The 25,394-nt window shown below is 47.4% G+C and overlaps 1 protein-coding gene across 9 annotated transcripts in view; it reads left to right on the plus strand.

The window, feature by feature from the left end:
- Trio (trio Rho guanine nucleotide exchange factor) overlaps positions 1-25,394 on the plus strand; it is a 282,715-nt gene that overhangs the window by 245,193 nt on the left and 12,128 nt on the right. For 7 of the 9 annotated variants that reach the window (XM_057789603.1, XM_057789604.1, XM_057789605.1 and 4 more), the window contains exons 38-49: positions 1,667-1,815; positions 3,525-3,591; positions 5,239-5,342; positions 11,032-11,101; positions 12,997-13,086; positions 14,241-14,333; positions 15,169-15,219; positions 15,396-15,473; positions 16,295-16,486; positions 18,938-19,115; positions 19,833-20,638; positions 24,344-24,591. In XM_057789603.1, the coding sequence (XP_057645586.1) occupies positions 1,667-1,815; positions 3,525-3,591; positions 5,239-5,342; positions 11,032-11,101; positions 12,997-13,086; positions 14,241-14,333; positions 15,169-15,219; positions 15,396-15,473; positions 16,295-16,486; positions 18,938-19,115; positions 19,833-20,638; positions 24,344-24,591 (2,126 nt within the window). Of the gene's footprint in view, positions 1-1,666; positions 1,816-3,524; positions 3,592-5,238; positions 5,343-11,031; positions 11,102-12,996; positions 13,087-14,240; positions 14,334-15,168; positions 15,220-15,395; positions 15,474-16,294; positions 16,487-18,937; positions 19,116-19,832; positions 20,639-23,936; positions 24,277-24,343; positions 24,592-25,394 lie in introns of those variants that run through there. The other 2 variants (XM_057789612.1, XM_057789611.1) reach the window with 2 other exon arrangements.

Genomic DNA, 25,394 nt, shown 5'->3' on the forward strand with positions numbered 1-25,394 from the left:
TGCACGCTCACACACAAAATTGCATTTAAAAAAGGACTTGTCAAAGACCTTCCTGTAAACCATGAACAGTAAAGGAGGATCTCACAAGTGATGCATCAAGCATCCGTGAGGTCTCATCTCTGCAGCTTTGTGCTGGGAGCTTCCTTCTCTCTCTCTCTCTCTCTCTCTCTCTCTCTCTCTCTCTCTCTCTCTCTCTCTGTCTCTGTCTCTCTCTCTGTCTCTCTCTGTCTCTCTCTCACACACACACACACACATACACACATGTGCATTTGTTCAAGGGACCAGTGGGCACCACAGCTAGGGTGACCACCCCAACTGTCACAAAAGCATATGACTCTATGTCTCCATCAATGCACCCTTCTTGGTGCTATCTCAGGAAGATCACCCCTGAGGACAGGCTGCCAGAAGAACCCCGAGACTCAGTTGTTTCAGCTTGGGCAGCTGGTGCAGTTATAAGGGCCTTGTCCCTGTGGGCACAGATGAAGTCTGAGACGACTCCTTTGCTTTCTCCTATCTTCCTCTTCTCCCCTTTTTCTCATTGTTCAAATGAACAGAGTTCCGTGTAGTGAGCCCCAACTGTCTAAACAGCAGAGGGCGAATGTCCTCCTCACCCCCAGTCTTAGCCCCCTGTCATCACCCACCTGATCCATGTACTGAGACTCTGGAAGAACGTGTACTTCCAGTAAAGGTCAACTGCTATTTATTTATCAGAGTGCAATTTTTGGAGCAGGCTCCATTTGTTAGCTAACGTGGTGTCCTGATTTTTCATAAAGAAGAGCCCTAGCTGGCGTGATTTTTACAGCTCGGTGGGCTTCCTTTATCAAGGTTGCACGTGCGGGCATGTGTCATCCAAGCTCTATGATGATGGAGTCTGTTCCCTCTTATGGAAGAAAGCAGGACATGTATTAGCAATGTCGCTTTACTAATGGCAAGCTAAGGCAGTGATGCGAAGTGTTCCTGCACTTTGGTTATGTTTGTCGAACCCATCTTTTTTCCAGCTAAACCATTCTGTGGATCTAGCTGGAAGCTTTGAAGGGTTTTTAAATTGCTGTAATCCCTAGACAGTCGGGGAATCAGGTGAAGAAAGAATTGGCAAGCACCAATTTGAAGGTCACCAGCGGGCGACCAGTGTCACATTAATCAACAGTATTCAGCTCAAAGATCTTTTGAATACCTTCGAACTCTGCATGAGGTTCTAGTGGTAAAAGCACATGACCAGTTTCCTGCAACAACGGAGAGGAATGTTACACACCACACGCACACACACATATACACTCATTGATTAATATTCCAATTTTTGTGTTTACCCAGATCCTCTGACTCAATATTAGTTGTTGTTGGTGGTGGTTTTGCTGTTCTAAAGATTTATGTTTTTATTTTACATATATGAGCGATCTTTTGCCTTCATGTATGTATATGCACCACATGCATATAATACTTGCAGAGGCTGAAAGAGTTGTCGAGAACTGTTGTGTGGGTTCTGGGCCTATAGACTGGATCCCCTGCAAGAGCAGCACACGCTCTCAACTGCCGCACATCTCTCCGGCCCCTCCACTGTTTCTTAGTAGCACAGTTTGATCTGTTGTGAGAGATTTTGTAATTTCCCAGTCACATCCTTTGTATCTTATGACTTAGATTTATGACATCAACCCTAAATTTCTTCTAGGCGCTGGAGGATCGTCCCAGCTCGCTGCTTGTTGACCAGGGAGACAGTAGCAGCCCCTCCTTCAATCCCTCGGACAATTCCCTCCTCTCGTCCTCCTCGCCCATCGATGAAATGGAAGAAAGAAAATCCAGCTCTCTAAAGAGAAGGCAGTAAGCAACGCTGCATCGTCCCCACCCCCAATTCCCCCCACCCCAACTGCAGCACCCCAAAGTCGAGAGTAGAATTTACCTCTGAGTTAGACAAGGAAATCCAAGGCCTCCTGCCAAGACAGTGTGCATGTTCAAGTGTGTGTGTGTGTATACATGCATGTGTGCATTTGTGGGTGGGGTGTGTGTATATGTGTAAGGATTTGGTAATCCATAGCTATAGTTTCTATTGTTGTCCATATCTGCTGTGCTTTATTAATAACTCCCCACCCAAAATTCTTGACCTCTTATCCTTAATTATTACTATTACATATACACGCACATAAATTATAAATACAGCCTGCTGAGTTCAGTGAGTTTTGAGTGTGCATATGATTGCAGAGTTGACCACTTGGTATTGGTTAACCAACTGAAGGGGCTGCATTCCCCAGGACAGCTAATCTTCCCTTTCTCGGCTCTCCTTAGTTTCCTGTGGTTCTTTGACTAGGGCTGGGGCCCTGTGCTTCTCCCCCCTTCTATCATAGTGTGATCACTGGTGTTCTTGTCCACTGGTGTCCTTGTCCAGGGCTTGTGTAGACAACCATGCTGTTGAGGCATCAAGAGTGAAGCTTCCCTGACGTTTCTAGGAGACACAGCTTGGCCACAGACTTCCTTGTCCTCTGGCTCGTAGACCCTTTCCACCCCCCTTTTGTCATGTTCCCTGAGCATCAGAAATGGGCTTGGGTCGTAGATCTATCTCTTGCAACTGGGCACTGTCAATAGCTGTCAGTTGTTCTCTGCATTCTGATGAGCTCTGGCTTTCTAGAATGGTCTCCATTTGCTGCAAACTTTTTCAACAGGACGTGAGTTAGACTTACCTGAGGGCATAAGACTAAGTATTTGAGATGCAGTTAGGAGTTACATTGGTTTAGCTGAGGGATAGTAAAGACCCTAAGACCCTTAACCTCACCAGCTCCAGATCATTGGCTGGGTTTCCAGTGCCAGGCGTGGGTTCTCTCCTGCTGTGTGGTCCTTAAGTCCAGTTACACAGCTGCTGGTTACCTTGTGTTGTTCTTGCCATGTTGTACGTCACTATTGTTGTCCATGAGCATCAGGAGGGTTATCGATTGTGTCTCTCCCTTGGCAGCTTCCATAGCGCCAATTGATACTATGAAATCTAGCTCTCGGGTAGAGGCTTTCAGGTCATTCAGCTCAAATCCTCTAAGTCCTGTGTCCCCAATTTATGGTGACTTCAGCAATAGAGCCTTGTCTTTAATGCCTGGGAGGCAACCAACCCCAGGAAGTGTTCTCTTTCATCAAAGTCCCCTTGGTTGTTACAGACAGATACACTTAAGGGTGATGTACGTACTTTAGATATCTGAAATAGAAATTTTTTCCTTGTATGTCCACTGGAGCCTAAAATGACTTAATTAAAAAAAAACAGCTGTACCCTCTAATGTCGTACCTTCATAACAAACTTGGGCCTATGCTTCTCGCTGTTTTCATTTTATGCCATCATCATACCTGTATAATGTATGTGCACATGTGTTATACCTGTGTGTGCCCACGTGTCCTGGCCCATACAGTGCTCACAGTCGTTCACTCAACCTGCCAGACAGACCCGCTTGTATAAATGTAATGTATTGTTGTGCAGTCCTGCAAAAACCCATCCTCACAAAAGCAAATTTGTGTGTGACAATTTATTCAGAAAACACTCTGTATTTCTCTTCTAGCTATGTTTTGCAAGAATTAGTGGAAACAGAGCGAGACTATGTGCGGGACCTTGGCTGTGTGGTTGAGGTATGTATCTTTGGAAACTTCAGAGAGGTGCCATTTCAGATGGCAGGATGATGATACTGTCTCAGAAGCCTTACAATGTAACTGTCTTAGCAAACTGTGTCCAACTGTAAAGAATTTTTTACATAGTACATTCTGGTATATATTTTATATATAACTAGGTTTTTAGGTTTTTATGACCAGTAGTCTTGTGATTTTTATCTTGAAATTTTGCCTTTAATTATTTTGTAAGATTAGATGTTACCATAGAAACAACAGTAATATTGGTTGAATAGTCAGTGTGGTTGAGCTATGGATCCAGCCAATTCTGAATCCACATATTATTGCTCTGACCCGTGCCTCTACAGGGGCATTTACTTACAAATGTACACAGAATAGCTATACCACCATTTTTAGTCACTAGCATTTTCTGAGTACTCTGTAGGTACAGCAAAGCCACTGTCTTCAGTACTAGTCAGTTACAGGCAGGAGCATGCTGTAAACTCAATTCATCCACCGGCCTATTTTGGTTGGTTGGTTGGCTAGCTAGTCGGTTTTCATATTATGTTCTGAAGCCTAAGCTAACTTGGAACTCACAGTGTCGCCCAGGCTGTCCTCACACTTGTGGCAGTCCTCCTGCCTCAACCTGTTGAGTGCTGTAATAGATATGAGCAACCACACCTAAATCTGTTTTTTTTTTAGACCTAGTCTCGACGTTTAACTAAGGCTGGTTTTAAACTCATAACTCTCGTGCCTGCACTTCCCCACGTGCTGGTTTTACAGATGGTGCCGCCACCTCTGACTCTAAAGCAGAGGGATTTTTTATAGTATAAAATACTACTTTTCTTTTCAGTTTTGCTGATGTGTGCAGAGCCATACCTTTTGGGTCCCATCTCATTAAAAGTGGCAGCCATTGTGTATTAGCTCAGTAGCAGAGCCTTTGGTTCATGTGCACACAGCCTGGCTTCCACGCTCAGCACTGTCGAAGAGCCATAGTGCAAAGAGTCCCTGCGGTTCCCTGGCATAAATGCTTAAGATGCTTGGTTTTTCTGCAGTCATTGGTAGCAATAAGGTTTCTAATATAAACTCTACCTCATTGGGATTGAATAGAAGTTTTATTGTGTTTCAAAACAGAGTCTTGCTATGTAGCCTAGAATGGCCTCACACTCACTCTTCCTGCCATAGCTACCCAGGCTCCACAAGATACACCATTTCCAGCTGAACAGAGAGTAAAGCACGCGTTAGCTGGATAGTCAATTCATCTGTGTTAACACGCAACTTACAGAAAGATATTATTAAATCCCTTTTATTGTGCTGTCTACCGATCTCAGAGTTCAGTCCCTTTGTTTATGATGTAAATCCTAAAACCAGAGAGACTTCTGACTGACCAGCTCCCTATGTTTAGTTGCTGGTGGGATTGCTTGCTTTATGAAACCATTTATGTCTTCAGCTATTTGAGTTTCTTCGGAGAATTTTCATTCATTTAAAAACGTTACACTGTTACAGCAGTGACTATAACAATAGTCATGAAGCAGTCAGTAAGGACACTTTTCATGCCGGGTTTTGGTTTGTTCATAGGATGGTGCGTGTCTGTATCGGGTGCCATGACTGTTAACCCATGTCTGATGCAGACATTGTGCTATGCATTCATTCACACTCATTGCTTTGTAGGGCTACATGGCCCTTATGAAAGAAGACGGTGTTCCTGATGACATGAAAGGAAAAGACAAGATTGTGTTTGGCAACATCCATCAGATTTACGACTGGCACAGAGAGTACGTAAGACACCTGCCATGCATGATGCTGTCTCGGGCCTGGCCAGGGCTAAAGGAAAGTTTCAGATGCCCTTGTTCTGTAACCTGCGTAGTTTCATGGAGGGAGTTTGAGCTAAGGACAAAGTGCTGCACTATTGTAGCATTTTATGGCAGGGGACAGAGTCATAGGTTTTTATGCTAGGCTGTGCCAGGATGCCAAGTCCCTGAACAGCGGCAGTCTGCTGTGGTCATGACCCACCACTGTGAGCCATTCTTTTCCTCTCCGTACTAATTAGCTCTTTATCATTGTAACCAAAATACCCAGCACAGAGAACTCTGGGGAGGAGAGATTGACTCTGGTTCATATTTTCAGAGAGTTTCTTCAGATGGCTAGGCACCATGAGTTCTGGGCGTGATATGGCACTAGGAAAGTATGGCTGAGAAGATCCCTCACTGTATTCTAGACAGGAAACAGGGAGATGGCAAGGGGCTAGGATGATATACCCCAAAGACCAGTCCCCGTGACTGACTTTCTGCAGAAGGTCCCTGTCTCAAGTTCCCACAGCGTCCCCAAATAGTGCCACCTGTTGTATGATTTTTTTTTTTACTCTTTTTGTTTTTTGAGGGACCTGACACCCAGCTCCCAAGAAAATCACATACATGGAGGCTTACATACTTATTATTTATGAATGCTCAACCTTCGTTTGGCTTGTTTCTTGCCAGCTTTTCTTAAGTTATCCCAAACACTTTTGCCTCTGGGCTTTTACCTTCCTCTATTTCTGTATACCTTTACTTTTTCTTCGTAGCTTGCTGTTTAGCTGGGTGGCTGGCCCCTGGCGTCCTCCTCTCCTTGTTCTCTGGCACCACTTTCTCTCAGATTTTGCCTGTTTCTACTCTGTCTGCCCGCCCCACCTGTCCTTGCTCATGCCTCGCTATTTGGTTGTTCAGTTCTTAATTAGGACCATCAGGTGTGTTAGGCACAGTAACACAGCTTCACAGAGTTAAACAAATGCAGCAAAAACAAAGGTCGCACACCTTAAAATGATATTCCCCAACAACCACCAGCTGAAGACCCAACACTGAGAAGACAAGCCCATGGAGGACACTCCATATTCAGAGACCACTGGGCCTCAAAGATTCATGCTCATCTCATTCCGTCCAACCTGACAAGTTCTCACATTCTCTTCTGGGCTCAGAGTGAAGTTACCTGTTCGTCAGAAAGATAATCAGGAAGTTTCATACTTGTAGCACATGGGAGCACAGGTTTAGCATCCCATTCCAGAAGAGGAACAAGGAAATAACAAGGAAGAATTAAACCAAAGCAAACTCGAAACACTTAAGTCCTGTAGCCTCGTCTCAAGCACCATCAGTACGTCGTGGTATGGTCCTCTCATGTGCAGCCCACGAAGCTGCACTCCTGGGCTGACTTCTCGCTCCTGCAGCTTTTCTTGGTAGAGGGTCCAGATTTGCAACTTCTCCAAAATCCCGAGCTCCTCCTTGTGACTTGGCTTGATTCTGGCAGCTTCCTGCATTTCCCTACAGGCTCCGTGTTGGGACTCTGACCCTAACACACGTCTCTGGCCTCCCATTTGGGAATCTCAGTAAAAACCTCTGAGCAGTAATTTTTGCATTCTTCTTGCCAGGATCTGCTGCCCACTTGAGCAGTGTCTTGCCCTATTCAGAGCATGACTGCAGTCATAGAGATGTTCTTGGTTAGCTAACCCAAGAAAACACTTTTCTAGGGGGCCGTGGGAGCCAAGCGCCCCAAGCAGCGCTTTTTTTAAAAGAAAATTCTTTCAGATGAGTTAGGCCTTTTATCCTCTTGTGTCTGCCACAGCTGGAGTCTGGCTGATGCTGATCTAAGATGCTGTCAGAGCCCTTCTCCTATTGGCCCAGTGCAGAAAGACTTCCTAGTGGCTTTCTCTTTAACAACCATGTCTGTACCTTAAATCTTTCTCTTCTTCTTGGTCCCCACTCTGATAGAAAACCTGGTTAAAAGCAGCCTGCATTAACTGTGCCTGAGTGCTAGGTGATGTTGAGGTTTTTCTCCACCAGGTTTATTTGTTCATTACTTTTGCAGTCAGCCTTGGGCTGGTGATGTAACTACTGGCAGAGCGCAATTCTCTGAGTTCAGTCCCCAGCCCCACAGAAACAAATCCGCCCTGGTCAGGGTGTCTTAGCCTGGACGTGTTGTGCGCACAGCCATCTCTGTCCTCAGAGTGTAGTGTCCATGCCCTCTAACCCAGTTCTCCAGAGTCCTTGCACCGTGTAAAACCTCAGGAGTGCATTCTTTCTTGTCCACATTTCTGTCCACATCTGTTCCTCTGCTCCCCCACCAGAGGCACACATGAAGCTCTGCGTGTAGCGTTCTGGGGCTTCTAGGGATCACGGTCTCCAGGCATTCCAAGTTCTGCCTACAAACCAGTTCCAAACATCTGAGAGATGTGTGGTGAGGCTCATTCACAGCAGCAGCTCCAGTCCGCTAGTCCGATTCTCTGAGTCAGTGAGCTTTTCCTCTTTGGCCAAAATGCCTTACACATACACAGGGTAGAAGGTGAGTAGGAATGAAGACTTGTTTTGACTCCAGTTTCAGAGGGTTTGCTCTGGCAGCACTGTGGAAGACACAGTTCAATGCTGCCTGTCATGCAACCTACATTTCCAGGAACTTCCTTTCGGGTGTAGCAGAGATCTTGATTTAGAGCGCAGTAAGCAATTTCAGGATGTGCTGATGGGATAGCATATCAAAGGGATTCTTGCTGCACATAGGTCACAAGGAGATTAAGGTGAATATTTTTATTGAGACTATGGCTTGTTTCACCTGAACGATTTTTCTCTGACACACACAGGTTCATATAAGAGAAAGCAGTGCTTCCCAGCCCTTGGGCTGAGATGAAGTGCAGGTTGAGAGGTGTGCTTCAGATGAAGTTTAACTTGCCTTTACGTGGGTTCTTAGCTGTTGCTCACACACAAACACTAGATTTATTGGATTAATTTTTCTCTTCTTTTGTTTATCCATGTGTTGAGGATTTCATACATGTGTATGTATCCTGATCAGATCCATCCCTTCTCCCCATACCTTGACAGCCCCCCATGCAACTCCTCCTGACTTCCTATCCTCTCGCTTCCCTCTTTATAGCTCAACAAGCCCAGTAATGCTGCCCATATGTGCATGGGTAGATGGTCATGCACCAGAGCATGGGAAACTCTCCCTACCCCCAGCAGCCACGCTTAGCTCTCGGGGCGCACCCTGTTTGAGATGTGTCTCAGGAAAGAGAATGTTGTCTCTATGTAAGCAACACTGCTGTGGTTTTGCTAGGCATGTTAAAATTCTTGCATCTGAGCCAGCAAGAAATACAAATCAGATCCCAGGAAATGAAAAGCTCTTTTTCACTCCATCTGTCCCCTTGGTTTCCCTATCTTTCTGCCCTGCTTTCAGTCCATAGTCTCCTGTCCCCATACACTCTGGAAAGACGCTATGTCTGAAGGAGTGTGTACTTTAGGAGATCCTTCACCTCATTTTGACAGAAAATACAGAGCAGCAGGAGGTGCAGAGGGTCTTCCAGCAATGACCTAGCTCCTAAGGTTTCTGTGCCCCACCCCCAACAGCACAGCACAGCTGGGCATCAAGCGTTCAAAGTACAGCCTGTCAGCCTCTCTCTGTGGCTCCCATTCTCCGTCCACAGCATACACAGCAGGATCTTCATACCCAGCGATGGCAGCGTCTGCTTACAGTGAGACTCTGTTTCCAGTTCGAGCTGCAGCTGCCTCTGAGTTCATATTACTGTCAGAGAATTTAGAGTTCACTTGCCCAACTTAGCGCCACGGAGAAGTAGACAGGATGTCCCAGGAAAATGAAGTTTACTCACCCCTATCTGAGTCAGGAGAGGGCTATGGCAGCCAGTGTAAAGGAAGGTTGCCTTGGCCTGACGACTTGCCACCGTACATCTGCCCCTGTGTTTACAATTTGAAAACCCTTAATTGTCCAGGGCTGTTTTAACACTGGCTACTGATACTGTCACGGGGTTCCAGCTGCAGTCTCCCATCTCCTGGACAGGTCTCCTGCTGTCTTCCGGTACCAACTCAGCTCCTCCCTGCTGGAGCATGCTATGGCCATCTGCAAAGCCCAGGCCTCGTTAAAGCTGAGGCTGGAGCCGGGAGTAAAGTATATGCTGTCCAAGTGTGAGGGCTGGAGTTTTGATCCCCAGCGCCATGTAAATGTTGGTTGCGCACAAAAACCTTCCTGTAATACCAGGACACAGGGTGGAGACAGGATCCCAGGGGTAAGCTGGCCAGCAAGACTAGCCAAAGCTCTGTGAGCTCTGGATTCAAATAGGAGACCTTGCCCCAGTAGTCAAGGTGTGGGACAGGATCAAAATAGATTCCTGCCATCAACTCTGGGGTTCCACACATGTGTGCACAAACACATGCTTGTACCCCACATATACTCAGCCATAAACATGTGAATATGCACACACACCACATACCTGCACACACACAAACAAAATGATTTAAAAAACAAAGCACACAGCTGAGGCTACAGACCCACATACTTAGTCATTAGGCCTCACTACTCTGATTGGACTCTGTCTCTCCAACAGCAGAGATGTCTATGCACTTTAAGCTATGAAATACACAGGTGCAGGAAGGTGTCACAATTGGGCATTTCTAGAAGTTGTTTGTATCCTGCTCTTACCTCTCTGAAGGGAGCATAAAACCTAAACCCTTTAAACTCATAAAAAGCTTTTCATGTACACAAGCTCAGTAGCATCGAATTCACTAAAATTCATAGATAAACAATTGGGCAACTTTAAATACCTCAGCACATGCTCTACATGCTCTAAGCTTCACGGAAGTGTAGCGATCAGCCCAGAAAGGGATAGGTGGATGCGGACTAGCTCAACAGGCAAAGGTGATTGCCGCCAAGCCTGGGGACCTGAGTTTGATCCCGGAACCCACTGCAATAAGTTCTCCACATGTGTGCCGTTGTGCATAAGTGCACGCACAAACACAAACCAAATGTAAGAAATAGAAGGGAAGGCATCTGGCACTTTAGCTTCAGTTCCTGAGGCTGGTTCCCAACAGGGAAAGGAGAAGGGATGAATCATGTGGTGGCCATTGAAACTGGATTCAGAGTGTTTGTAGCCAGGGGGACATTGGAACCCCAAGTGCTACAAAGGTCAACACAGTTTGCAAAACGTAAACATATGTGAGTGGTAAAGCAGCACACATCTGAGAGAAGAGCGGGGCACACTTGGGCCTCCACTGTACTCTGATCCTGTATGAAGCTAAGAGCTCTGACTAGGCTTGACTTCATTGGTACTTGAAACAACTCATGGAGCTGGCACAGGTGAAACCATTTCATGTCTGTCACCCAGTTTGAGCTTCTAAAACCCATCATGGAGGGGAAGTTCATGGGCAAAACGGCCAAGTTTTCAGAAATGGGACAGAGCGGTGCCTTGGAACATTCGTTTACTCGGTGTCTGGCCAGATGTTAGTGCGTGCATCCTTGAAAGGACGTGAGGAGGAAATAGTAATTGTCGGAAGGTTTGAGGGGAGCTTCATCTCTGTCTTGGCTTTTTACACTGCTTTCTGCCGGGCTTATACTTGGGAAGTACGAGCTGTAGTCTTCCAAGTTGTCCACCTCTGCATAGACTCAGTCTGCAATTAAGAAGACAAGCTGGAAAGAGTTCTGATGTTTTTCTGTCTCCAGCTTTTTTTTAGGAGAGTTGGAGAAGTGCCTTGAAGATCCAGAAAAACTAGGATCCCTTTTTGTGAAGCATGTGAGTACAGAGGCTGTTTTGTATTCTCTTCTGTTACTGGCACCTCTGGTGACTTGAAGATGAGGCCGCCTGACGTTTAGAAGAGTAGGTGCTGTCAGTCATTCGTAGTTTTAATCCCCTGTGGCTTGTCTGACTCTGAGCTACCCGCTTTCCCACTCCTGACCCTGTCTGGCTCTGGGATTGCAACAATGCAGGTTGGTCAGAGGGCTCCAGAGCCAGACAGGCTTGGCACGGTAACCTTGCAGGTGTCTAAAGACAAACAAGTATTTGCTAATTATTTACCTGTCCATACCTGTAGTGGGCTTGATGTTCTAGCTAAATATATGGATGCATCTAAAACAAATGATACGTATGCAAGTTGTTTTAAGGAAAAATCCCTATATTTTCAAGAAGGCTTTTGTATTTTTGCATTATTTTTAATATCAAGCTTGATAGAAGGTAGATTTTTATATCTGGTTCTGCTCTCCATATATTGTAGGATTTTTATTGTTACTGTAAAATAAAAAATCTTATCTTCACAGACAGTAGTTAGAAATGGATGAATGAATACCTTAAATATCCTTTTCAAGTAACTGTAGACAGTTATCTTTGGCATATACCAGTCTTTCTCTGTAGCTTTGAGGCCTGTCCTGGAACTAGCTCTTGTAGACCAGGCTGCCTCTGCCTCCTGAGTACTGGGATTAAAGGTGTGCACCTCCACTGCCCAGCAATGGTAAAGGATAATTTCTTAAAAGCTGGTACAACACAGGCTCTCAGAAGACTGTGTGATCTTCTCCTTGCTGCTGTCTATTATCTGTTTAGCTGACTTGCTGTCAGAGCCTTTGGCTCCAGGCAGTTTGAGAATCATGAACCAGGCAGTTGGAAGCCAGCTGCTGAGTTGGCATGCTCTTGTTGGCATGTCATCCCAGATGAGCCTTTTAGCTCCATCACTGGGCCTTCAGAGAGTCTCATCAAGCTAAGGCCCATGGTTTCCAGAGTTCTTTATTTTTCCCCCTCTTGAACCTGGGATTTCCACTGTTCATCCTCACTGCCAGCTGTGTGTCTTGCCTTAAGATGACAAGCATACTTCATCAGTGCTCAAGAAAATTTCCCCCAGCTTCCAGAGTAGAAGCAATTGCGTTGTGCCCATCATTCTGTCAGGCTGTTGGTAGTTCGTAACACAAGCCGCTGTTGAACTGGCTTCAGTCACGAGTGCTCTTCCTCAAGGCCGTGACTGAATGCGGAAGAGTGAAGCAGACTCGCATGCTGATGTGAGGATGCGGAAGGCATGTGTGTGCCATGTGCAAGCCTTAATAAGATGAGTTCGTCAGTGGCATTCTGAAGTGAAGCTGGCATTTTCTGTGGCAGACTCACAGTGCTGACAAAGCCTTGTCTTGCTGCCAGTGATTTTCCCCCACCCACCTTGGACCTGGGGTGCGTCAGTCAGTACTGATGTCAGCACCACCAGAGGGCAGTGACATCCCAGTGGCGTTTCAAAAGTGATTTTTGGCCTAAGGGAAACACAGATAGGCCCCGTGGACCCCGAGGGGTCTGCATATGTGGCTTTGAAAGCTGTCGAATTAGCAGGATGCCCATTGTCCCTATTTTCCCTGCCATGGGATTTGAGATTAAAGACTTACTAAACACAGGACTGCTGGCAGCCTTGGAGTAATGGAAGTGTGTTCTCACGCTGCCAGTGGTGTTGCCGGTACAGTAAAGTAAAGGATCGGTGTGTGGTAGATGAAAACAGGGCTGTTTCAGAGCCCAGAGCCGGAGTAGGCTAATGCCCTGGATCTGGAAGGAGCTCCCAAGAGTAGCAGCCTTGCTCTACAGTGATCCTTCCCTGCATGTGCTGTGTGCTGATAGTCTACCTCACTCCCAGTGGTCTAACCTTCTGTTCGCCTCTTTATTCTTAGGAGAGAAGATTGCACATGTACATAGTCTATTGTCAAAACAAGCCAAAGTCGGAGCATATTGTCTCTGAGTACATCGATACCTTTTTTGAGGTAAGATTCAACATGGGAACTGATGTTTCTGAATCTCTTACTGCACTGTGATTATGAGAAGTTTGGGTGTCACTGATTTCCCGGGAAAAGGAACCCTCGTGGAGGCCTGAGAGAGATGCGTCCAGATGCTTGCTTTATCGTCTCTAAGTCAGAGAAAGGAGCGTGGACTCAGTCTGTAGTCAGCCTGCTGTTCAGAAGGCCATTGTGGGTAAAATGAAGGGTTTGAGCAGTGTGTGGCAGCTCTTCTCCAGGGCCCCGAGGGTGGAAAGATCACAAGTTTAAGGCTCACTTTGGCTACATAGCAAGATAAAGTTCACCCTGGATAACTTCATGGAACCCTATCTCAAAATAAAAGCAATGAATTAGAGGAGTAGTTAATGGCTAGGAACAAAGCTCAGTGTGAGAATTACCTCCTACCATAGCTACGGTCCTCAGTAATTGCAGTCCCCTTCAGTGGGTGGGAAAGGGCTTGGAAATTTGGTTTGGTTCTGTTTGCTTTGCTTTTATTGTTGTTGTTTCGTGTCTAATGCCTGTGGAAGCCTGAAGAGAGCATTGAATCCTCTAGAACTGGAATTATGGCGGTTGAACAGTTATGTGCACCTAGCGGACTCTGAGAATTGAACCTGGGTCCTCTTAAAGAACAGCCGGCACTCTTAACCACTGGGCTCTCTTTTTAGCCCTGGCGGAGAAATGGTTTCTTATTGTTGTAAATTTAAGGTTCATTACAAACTCAGTCATTCAGATCTAGATTTATTTCCTAAAAATGATTTATGTGTTTGTGTAAATAAAGAAAACAAACTGGGAAAAAATGCCTTAGTAATCGAAGACTGAAAAGGCTTACACAGGCCAGCCCATGTTGCATACGTTTCCCTGGGACAAGTGGGGCAGAAAGAAAAGCCTCGAAATGAAGAGCCTTCTGAAAAGTCACCCAGGAAGATTCAGGCCACATATTCACATCCTGCGGGACAGAATGCCCTTGTCGCCTTTTTCTTTCTTTCTTTCTTTCTTTCTTTCTTTCTTTCTTTCTTTCTTTCTTTCTTTCTTTCTTTCTTTCTTTCATCAGTCAGGGTGTTATGGTTAACTATAAGGAATAAAATGTTGCCCTTTAACAAGTAACACTTGAGGTGGTTTCTTTTGGTTTTTCGAATCCCCAGGACTTAAAGCAGCGCCTTGGCCACAGACTGCAGCTCACGGATCTGTTGATCAAACCTGTACAGAGAATAATGAAGTACCAGCTGCTCCTGAAGGTGAGGGCAGGGACAAGAGCATGGGCTGTCACTGTCCCTCTGCTGAAGGGCTGGGCTCCTTCACCTTCCACACCACCACAGGTGCAGAAGAAGGTCTCCCTGCCTCCTTATAGAGCTACCTTGTTACCTCTGCTCCAAATGTTTGAGTAGTTCCTTGCATTAGTAAGACACCTCTGCACAGCTTTTCCACATCTCATTCCTCTCAAGTTCTGAATCAAAAGGGTCAGTGAAAACAAACTCGTGTCTCTGCCATATGCCTTGGGATGGCAGTGATTGTTCTGTAGCTCTATTAACTTTATTTTAAATATACGTATATTTTATGTGAGTATTTTAACTGCACGTATGCCTGTGTACCGCATGTGTGCCTGACACCCATGGAGACCAGAAGAGGGTGTAGGAACCCCTGGGAACCAGTTACAAACAGTTGTCAGCCACCACATGGATGCTGGAACTCAAACCTGGGTCCTCTCCAGAAGCAGCCAGTGCTCTTAACTGCTGAGCCATTTCTCCAGCTCATCCTCTTGGATTCTTGATTAAACTAAATTTTGAGTCTCCGGATATCTGTTCCTGTTGGCCTAGCAGTAGTTGTGAATTAAGCGCCACCAGAGATGACGTCATCTGAATCTTAGGGCCTGGGCATGAAGAGAGGCCACAGTCAGTCTTGGAGTAGAGTGGGAATCAGGGATGGCTTCTCACCATCGGGATGCCTGTGTGCTGTGGTTCTGAGAGGCGGGAATGAGCCACGGCACGGAAGTGCCCACAGACAGACGGCGGCAGAGGGCCAGCTGCCACCGCCCTCACTCACCCACCACATCTTTCCTCCCTTCTCTCACAGGACTTCCTCAAGTACTCAAAAAAGGCTAGCCTGGATACATCAGAATTAGAGGTATCTTGTGGTCCTGCTGTACCCCTGCAAACTCCCTACCAGCATGGGGTCTGGTCTTGGGTGGGGGTTCACGTCAGGGGGATGGAATCTCTGTGCCCTCTCTGGAGAGAAACTAAGATTGGAAGTGCAGCTGGAGAGGAGCTTGACCTTTGACTCTGTTTTCTCCCCACCCGCAGAAAGCTGTAGAAGTCATGTGCATAGTACCGAAGCGGTGTAACGACATGATGAACGTTGGGCGGCTGCAAGGATTTGACGTAATGCAGTTGTTCTTTGAGGGTCTCCTCTGCTCCTGTCCCTTTCTTTTGTCCTGCATTGTTTCTCTGCACATGTAGAAAGATGGTCCTTGTCTTTTGTTTTTTTGTCTCCTCTCATTCTCCTTCAGTGTGACTGACTTTCAACCTCTTTTCAGTGCCTTTGATTTCCTTTGGGGACTGTGCTCTGCCTGAAGCCAGTAGAATAGAGGCCCCCAGGGCTGTGCTTTGCCTCTGATGGTGTCTGTATCCTCTCCAGGCATCTAAAGCCACAAAAGCCAAGGATGAAGGCTCTTGTCCTTCTCTCATCCCTGGGAGATTAACTTCAGGGCCACTGGGTTCTTGAATCTTCCCAGCTTATTCTGGTTGCACGCTCTGACACTTATACAGTATTTACTATGTATAAAAAAGTGAATTCAAGTCAGAATCAGTCTTCCAGTTAAGTAAGGAGCCAGAAGATGCTTTAATGTTTCTTGATACCTGCATTAAGGTTTAATGTCCCAGGTCCGTGTTCTTCAGACTGAAGCCCAGTCTGTACCTGGAGGGCTTCTGCTGACACACCTAGGGGAGAGGGATGGCTTCCTTTTGTCAGAACCACCCCTAAAGAAGCCCTTTCTTATTCTCGCATTCTAAAGCCACAGGATTGGCAAGACCTCTAACTTAAAGCATTGTTCTGCTTGGAGCTAAGAATTCATTGCAGTGAAAGAATGAGCTCTGTAAGGTCCTAGAAGGACACGTCATTCTGTGGGAGGAAACCAAACAGACCATTGGCCACTGAGAATGCAATGTTTTCTCCCCTCCTTTCTTCCCCTCTTCTTTTTTAGGGTAAAATTGTTGCCCAGGGTAAACTGCTCTTGCAGGACACATTCTTGGTCACAGACCAAGATGCAGGACTTCTGCCCCGATGCAAAGAGAGGCGCGTTTTCCTCTTTGAACAGATCGTCATATTCAGCGAACCTCTTGATAAAAAAAAGGGCTTTTCCATGCCAGGATTTCTGTTCAAGAACAGTATCAAGGTAACAATTGTCTGCGAGCTTTGTAATAACTCTTTTTCGTTATTGTGACATTCTCTGAAGCTTATTTCATTTAATATTTTCAAAACCTTCTAGCACATTGGCGAATCTTTAAAACTCACAATGCTGCCTGTGCTCTGGGACTGCTGTCTTGAATACCTGTGTGACTGTAGCCAGGGGCCGGTAGACAGTGTCTGCAAGTCCATGTAAAACTTGATTTAGATTATTGGCCTGGAGCCAAAGAACACAGTCAGCTGAGTGTCTCATTCTCCACTCAGAGAGATCCTCAAGGTTCTTCAAGCTTGGGGCTCCAGAGGTGGGGCAGAGATATTCTCTGCCCTGGGGTAGCTTGCCCTCTGGTGGCAGAGAAGGGTAAACAGAATATAATTGTGAAGGTCCTAACTCTGTAAAGGGGTCAAATCAAGGATGACAGAGTGAGGAAGAAGGGAGCCTGGGGCCCCAGCAGACAGTACCTAGAAGATCCGTAAACACGCCTCCCCTAAGTTCTTGGCGTGTGTGCAGCTGCACAGGCCTGAGTTCAGAAGGGAGGTGGCTCCGCTGTCTTAGAGCCTCCTTCATTAGCACCGCAGTCTTGCTCAGAGGTGCCAAGGAGCCTCTCAGGCCTTTGAGTCTGTAGGCTTCATGGCACGCAGGTGAGACATGGCATTCTCTTTTGTAAAGCTGCGTGGGCTGTTGTAGACTAGTGCCAGGTTTCCGGTTCCTGAGCCCAGGGCAACCTGGTCTCCAGGCACAGCCTAGGGACCTCTGGATCCTTTGCTCACCAGGACCTACCAAGGCTTCAGAGCCCAGCAGCAAGAGAAGAGCTGCGTGGCCTGAAGCTGAGATGCCAATCATCTGTGTCCCATGCCACCCCAGTGCCAACTACTGCAGTCCCTCCCTCTGAAGCCATGCCCATACACCAACCCGTCCCTTAAAATTCCTGTGTATTCTTAGCACAAGTCTGTCTACAAAACGTCCCCAACACCTCAGACATTCCCCTGATGCATTCATGTTCTGCACTGGCTGCTTCTGTGAAGTTGTTTCCTGTGTTTTAGTCATAAGGTCACATATGCTCGCACATCCTTTTTGATATTGGAAACTTTAATGTTTTTAGTGCATTTGTTTATTTTGCTGTGTGTGCATATGCTCATGTAGGAAGGAAGGTCAGACACATATTGGGAATCAGTTCTTCTCCACCATGTGGGTCAGGGATCAAATTCAGATCATCATGCCTGGTGGCGTCTCTTTACCTGCTGCACTGTCTCGCCAGCCCCTTAATGTGTGTTTTTATTTTTAGAGAAGTAAAGGATCAGTGCTGGATAGTTGCAGAGGAGTTTTAGAAACTAATAATCCCGGCTCACATAGCTGGTTTGTTAATGTTTGAACTATGAACCAAGCCACTAAACTCCTGATACTAGCCTTGCATCTGAAGTGCTGCAGACAGAAAGTCTTTCTGGTTTCAAGCTTTTAAGCTTTAAAATATTTATTATATACATAATGGCAACTTAGCAGTGGTACCCAGTTCTTTTTCTTGGGGGATGGGGGCTATGTATGTGTATATACTGTGTGTGGTTGGGCACATGTGCCTTCATTGCACATGTGGAGGCCAAATGCAAGCTCTGAGGAGTTGGTTCTCTCCTTTTACATTTCTGTGGACTCTGGGAAAAGAGGTCAGGGCACCAGGCTTGTGTAGCAAGCCCTTTCCCCATGGAGCCTTCTCAGCAGCCCCAGGATGGTGCCCACTTCCAAATGTGTTCACTGTGTGTGGAGCCTGAGCGCACTTTTAGGAAGTGGTTTGCAGGAGCCCACGTCTTCATTGCAGGCTAAGCTCTTACAGTGTTTTATTCGTTTTAAATTTCAAAGCACTGTGGGCTCGGGTGTCCAGTGCAGGAATGCTGGTTTCCTAAATGAGCCCTGAAGCTGTTCAACTAACAGAAGTTCAACTAAGAAATCATTGTTGCCATGTAGGATGAAATTCACCTCATACTTTAAGTCTTGTGGTAAAATGCATCCAACATAGTATTTACCATTTTAACTTTTTTCGGGAACACCTCAGTGGTATTAAGTACATTTCATTTATGCTGTAGTACTACTCAGACCATGGGACTCTTTTCATCTTACCAAAGTCAAACTCTCCACACATTAAATATGACATCCCCATTGTCCCCTCCCAATAACCCTTGACGTCCACTATGCTTCATTCTCTCCCTGAGAGTTTGACTACTTCCAGGAGATTATGTATGTGGAGTCTCAAATATTTATCCTTGTATATGTGACTGACTAAAGTTGACATAGCTTTTTGAAAGTCTGACCGTGTTGTGGCATGTATCATTGTCTTCTTATTAAGGCTGGATAACACTCCACAGTAGGCATACATTTTTCTAGCCATTTTTCCGTTGGTGACTATTCAGGATGCTCATATATCGTAACTGCTAATGATTCACTCTTTTAAAGGTGAGCTGCCTTTGCCTGGAGGAAAATGTGGAAAACGATCCCTGTAAATTTGCTCTGACATCAAGGACAGGTGACATGGTGGAGACCTTCATTTTGCACTCATCTAGTCCAAGTGTTCGGCAGACATGGATCCATGAAATCAACCAAATTTTAGAAAACCAGCGCAACTTTTTAAATGGTGATGTATCCTCTTACCAACTGCATCTTCTCTCTCTAACGTACAAGTTTCTGCTTCTTAGTGCTCATTTCCTGGTCATGCAACAGAACTTGCTGTCCACCATATCTCTTTTGCAGATTAGTAGGGGGATAGTTTGTGTAGAATGCCATGTGGTTTCCATTGCCTGTAGACAGACTAAGACTTATCTCATGTGATTGTAGAGAAGCCCATAGCTGTTAACTGCCATCTTCCTCTCTGCAACAGTCCCCGTGACCACCAGCTCTGCCGTCATTTTAGCTTGGTGGATGAAAGAGGTGGAGACTACAGTAGGGAGCTAACTGCTTACTGAACCAGTCCTCACTGTGGCCTTTTCTGCATAGTCACGTCCTGTGCCTAAGCCTAAACCAGGGAGACATTGTGATGCTCCTGTCTCAAGAAAACCCTCTATAGGACATTTTGAAGTCAGGAACAGAGACTCTCAGTGGGTGGCACTGTTAGCCCAGTTGTAATCTGCATACTGTTTGCCCCAGGCTGCTTTCTAACTCTCTGGTTGACCAATTATCTGGACCCCTGTGGTCCAAGTAGGCTCCTGTGACCATAAGCATTTGCCTGAATTAGCTCACTAACTCTCAAGCCCGGTACTTCCATTTCATTGTATATGACTTTTTTCTATACTCTGCGGTTAGAATTTTCTTGGTATCCTGACTGACCTTCTTCTGTTGAATTGCTTGGTTACAGCCTTGACATCACCCATCGAGTACCAGAGGAACCATAGCGGGGGCGGCGGCAGTGGCAGCGGGGGCAGCAGCGGCGGGGGCGGGGGCAGCAGTGGCAGCGGGGCCTCCAGCGGTGGCAGCGGCCATGGCAGTGGCCCCAGCAGCTGTGGCAGCGGCCCCGGCTCAAGCAGGAGCAGGCCCTCCAGGATTCCACAGCCTGTCAGACACCACCCCCCCATGCTGGTCTCCTCTGCAGCCTCAAGCCAGGCAGAGGCAGACAAGATGTCAGGTATGTCTGCTCCCAGCCCCTCACTGCCTCCCCCGAGCAGCAGCCTGGCCCTTGAGGCCAGCATTGGCCAGCCCAGCAGGCTCCCCCTGAGTGGAGACTCCGAAGGTCTTGAACGAGAAACAGAGCCCATTCCCAAGATGAAGGTGATGGAGAGCCCCAGAAAAGCCCCTGGGAATGCTTCTGGTACAAGCCAAGACGGAAACACCAAGGATGCCCGGGGGAACCTGGGCCCATTACCTCTGGGCAAGACTAGGCCGGGGGCCATCTCGCCGCTGAACTCTCCTCTCTCCACTACGTTCCCTTCTCCTTTTGGCAAGGAGGCCTTTCCTCCCAGCAGCCCCCTGCAGAAGGGGGGCTCCTTCTGGAGCTCCGTTCCTGCTTCCCCTGCCAGCCGACCAAGCTCCTTCACCTTCCCGGGGGACAGTGACTCCCTCCAGCGACAGACGCACCGCCACGCAGCCCCCAGCAAGGACACAGACCGCATGAGCACGTGCTCCTCGGCCAGCGAGCAGTCCGTGCAGTCCACTCAGAGCAATGGGGTAAGAGCGCCGGGGAGCCTGCGCCCGTCCACCCCACCACCTCTGTCCCGCCAGCTCTTCTAAACCTCCGTACTAACTCCAGCTCTCCAGCACTGTGCAGCAGTAATCGCCTTCTCCAGTCCTCCTGTGCATTGTCTGAGTAGACACGTCTGTGGCCTCTGTGTGTGCACTCGTGTCCGTGCCCCGTGGCGTTGCACTGGTACCCAGCCGCCAAATGAATGCAGCCACCTCTAACCCCCTGTGGGACCACGGACAGCGCCTGCTCTCCTCTCTACTAACTTGCTTCTTGCTTTATTCCTGTCTCCTTAAGAGAAAGTGCACCATTAACCTCCTCCACGCGGCATCTTTAAGTCTTCAGTTTCTGACCAGAAAAGTATCTTGGGACTTTTGCTTTTAGGCCCTGCCTTCCTCGCACTTTTTTTCATATTTTTTTTTTATTTTTTGAGTTTTTTTTTCTGTTCTCTATTACTTACAATGAAATATGTACACTTTTAAGCTTTTTGTTTATCGCTTAGTTTTGCTCTTTTGTGCCATAAGTTATCTTTGCAGCTTTTTTGAGTCATCTGATGAAAAAAAAATTCCTCAAGAAAAACATCCAACAACAACTCAAAGCAAAATAAAATGGCATAAGGGGACAGGAATCTACCCAATGGGAAAGTTTCCTCTACCCTAAATCTGGAGAGACACTGGCCCAGGCAACTGACACCCGGCTTCTCCAGAGATGGCTGGGCTCATGCCTCCAGCGAGGATGCCAGGGGCCGTCTGAGTGCCTCTGCAATGGGGTTCCAGCTCATTTTGTGGTCACTTGCATTGTGTTCTCAAGATGAAGGGTGTCTGCTGGGTTCCCCCCACTCTCTGGCCTCCTCACTGTCCTCCAGCTGTTTCCTACAGGCAGATGACCTGGCCCGTAACACTCTTCTGAAGGCATGTGTGAGCGCACAGAACTGTTCTAACGACTGTATGTTTGAACGCTTTATAAATTTTTAAATACATTTCCCTAAAAGGGTCTGTGTCTCTTTGTATATATATTTATATATAAAATCTAGCTTTTGCATGTCTCTTTCCTCTGGACTTCTATTAATCCCTCATTTGTATTCTTTATCTTCTTTTTCGTTAGGGATTTTGATTAACTCAGCCTTCATCTTTATTGGTGGAAGAAATTGAGACGTGGGTCCTGATGCTTTTGTTTACACTTGAGCTAATCGCTCAGTGGTTAAGCAGGTGTCTGGTGGAGAATATCCCCCTGTCCTTGCTATGGACTCTCCAGTTTGTACACGGCTGGGTTAGAAACTCTAGGGCAGACAGCGCACTGACAAGTCATAGCCCCAGGCCTAGTCTGCTCAGTGGCTGGGCCTGGTCTCAGCACTGTGGCCCATCCAGAGGCCTGCTGGCATCTCCTGTACCTGCAACATTCACAGCAGGTAGAGCCGTCAGGTCTGTGTCTCCAAGTGAGTAACTACTTTAGGGCAGGAGCCAGGCCTTCATCTCCGGATGCCCTTCAAGGGTGTGGTTAGAGGCACAGCTCCGCCCTGAGAGAAGGCACAGTCCATCTCATGTGGCTAGTGGCTGGTACATTGATGGGGAAGTGCCTTTGATTTCTGACTCTTCCCGCTGCTTTTGTGATAGGACTGACAGGCTGAGTTTCCATCAGAATGGAGATGTGACATACCCTCTTCCCCGCTCTGGCTAAAATGGGCCATTGGAACTCTTAGCTGCTCGCCAGTGAGTAGGGTCTCCCTTCCTGTGACCTCCTGTGAGGAGCTGTCTGGGATTATAGACAAGCAGGTATACCTGACCTCTCATAATGCCCTTCCTCCCACTCCAGATGTCACCTCCTGCTGAATTCTGCTGCGATAGGGTGCGTGGGGTACAAATACATGGCCCCAAACTGACTGGGCTAGCCTGTGCTCTGTGCCATTAGCTGACCTAGCCTTCCACCAGCATGTGAGCCGCAGAAGAGAACACATTAGAGTCGACACCAGCCCTGGCTCCCTGTCACTGTCTGGGTGTCCTCTGCATACTTGCCATCCTGCTCTGAGGGGAGGTGGTCATGCTCTGTGGCAGGGAGGTTCTTGTGGGAACTGAGGAAGGCTGATTTGAAACACCTAGTGCATATCCTGGCCAGAGGTGTATTGGAAAGTGATAAGAGCCGTGATGACCGCAGATGACCACAGCTTTGAGATGCAGCCTGCTGTAGTGCCCTAACCAGGGCAGCGGTGGCAAAGAAAGTTTTAGGTTACATGTCTAGCACGTTTGCCTGTGCCATCCCAAAACTGCTGGGTCCTGCCATGTAGATCAAAATACTGAAGTAAGAACTGAATGTACAAAGTGAGCCAAGGCACCCTTTGAGCTGAAGGGTCACTGGCAGGAAGCGGGGACTGTGGGGACAAGAGCAGTGTAACTCATCGTGAACATAGGCAGGCAGCTCTTCTGTGCCCATAGCAGCTACCGGTAACAGCCCTGTCGGCTGCCCACGCATGGCCTCACAGAGAAGAGCAGGTGGGCCTGATGTCCTCTCACCACTTCAGAACGGCAGTCAGCTGCCTGCTCTGACATGATCAGAAGACGAGGAATGAGAAGGGCAGGGGCCAGATCTTCTCCCCCTCAGAGCGTCCCAGACCCTAACCTCTGTAAACACGCTGAAGCAGCAGTGTATGAGCATTTGAGAGCAAACTCAGAAAAGCCAGGCCCCAGAGGTCATTTCCCGTGTCCTAATTTGATAGAGGGGAATTGGGCAAGATGACACTCAGGGATCAGCAGTGATGTCACCTTTCTGCGCTCCTGGACAAATAGGTAGTCAGGTGAGAGCATGGGACAGGTGACTGCCATCTGTGTTTCGTTCATTCCGTCTGCATGCCCAGGCTGGCAGCTTCAAGATTCAAGAAACCAACTTGGTTTTTACTTTTACAGTCTTGTTTCATTGACTGAGTTACTGAACAAGTGTTGCAGGCCAACCACATGTCAGTCGCTGACCAAAAAAAACTGGATGCTACTCAGGCCTCAGGATAAGGGCAGTGAAAAATATCCTTACAGCCACTTAAAGCTCTCTTTCCCAAAGCTTGAAGGCAGCTGTGTGATATTATGCCATTTATTACCATGACAAGAGCCATGTGAAGACCCCTGAGGCAAGCTCAGTCAGAGGAGCATCCACTGAGGGACACACAGGAGATGGAGCAGCCATCCACAAGAGTAGAGTGGTAGTGGATTGCTCTTTCAGATGGTCCACATTCTTTGGGGTGGGGACAGAGGGAAGCAAGGCTAGGCAAACAACACCTTTATCCTGGAATGCACTTTCCAGCGACTGTCTTGTTAGGAAGATCTGGAGACATCTCAGTTACGATCTGTCAGTCAGCCAAGCGGCTGCTCTACAGCCTTCAAAGTTAATACTTGTTTGAATCTGAAACGCCCAACACATCGTCGTCAGAAGGACTGAGCGGCTCGTGCAGGGCACGGTGAAGATCCAACTACATCAGGCTCCCAGGGCATCAGCACTGAGGTGGATCTTTTGGAGTTGTTTCTCCATGGCTGACCAAGTTTGTTCCAAGGGGGGGCGTTAAACTAAAGAGCGTGTGAAGGAGTCGGACGTTTCCCTGTCTGCCGAGCCCCTTGCGGGCTTGGTGCCATGGCGCATGGTCACCAGCAGCTGCTGCTGTAGGACCTCATCTCAGCCCCTGCCCTCCTTCTTCTCCCCCTCTTCCCCTCCAGAGTGAAAGCAGCAGCAGTAGCAACATCTCCACCATGCTGGTGACACACGAGTACACGGCAGTGAAGGAGGATGAGATAAACGTCTATCAAGGAGAGGTCGTTCAAATTCTGGCCAGTAACCAGCAGAACATGTTTCTGGTGTTCCGAGCCGCCACTGACCAGTGCCCCGCAGCCGAGGGCTGGATTCCGGGCTTTGTCCTGGGCCATACCAGTGCAGTTATCATGGAGAACCCCGACGGGACTCTCAAGTGAGTGCCAGCAGCGAGGCAGCCTAATCATGGGCAGCGGAAGGGATAGGAGCCATCAGGGAGTGCTTTTGAAGGTCCTGAAGGGAAGAACTGGAAAAGCTGTTGATTCGCGCAGGTTTAGCTGTTGATTCACGCAGGTTTGCCTCTTAAGTGTGTGGCCCCCAGTGAAGGTGGGCTGTCCTTAACCTCACAGACCCTCTCTAATACATCTTTCATTCAGTGATCATTAATTTATATCACTAAATAATCCCTGAAGGTCTTAGTTAAGGAGCAGGGCCTCTTGAGGAACACAAGGTCATCACTCACAGGCTGCAGGGGAAGATCTATGTGTTGGCTTTGCCATCGGCCCTTTAATACTCACAGGCTGTTGACTTAAACCTGAAGCCAGCTTTGCTGCATTGAGCATTATATTAAAAACTGAGTCCATACTGACCTTTGAAACTTTTTCTCATCCTGGAACCTCCCTGAAATGGGAGAGACTAGCCATGGCTTTCCCAGAGTAGAATAGTTCTGTCACTAGAAGAGGCAGTGCTGCCTGGCCACGCAGGTCCCTGCAGGACACTGGCACGAGAGGCCAATACTTCAAGCCATACCTCCTTCTCTACGACTGGCTTTCTTCCCCTCATCCTGTCTCCCTGAGAGGCAGAGAGAAGTGAGTGTGTTGTTCAGGATCCTACACTATACTTTCTATGCCTTGACTTTAGAAGAAAGGCGTGTGGGAGATGGAAGTCCCATGTTATAAGTCTTCAGCATGCATTTGTGAGCCTCACGCTAGTTCCTTCAGGGAACAGACGCACTGGGGT

The sequence above is a fragment of the Chionomys nivalis genome, chromosome 15 (genome assembly GCF_950005125.1).
Source record: "Chionomys nivalis chromosome 15, mChiNiv1.1, whole genome shotgun sequence".
NCBI classification, from domain to species: domain Eukaryota; kingdom Metazoa; phylum Chordata; class Mammalia; order Rodentia; family Cricetidae; genus Chionomys; species Chionomys nivalis.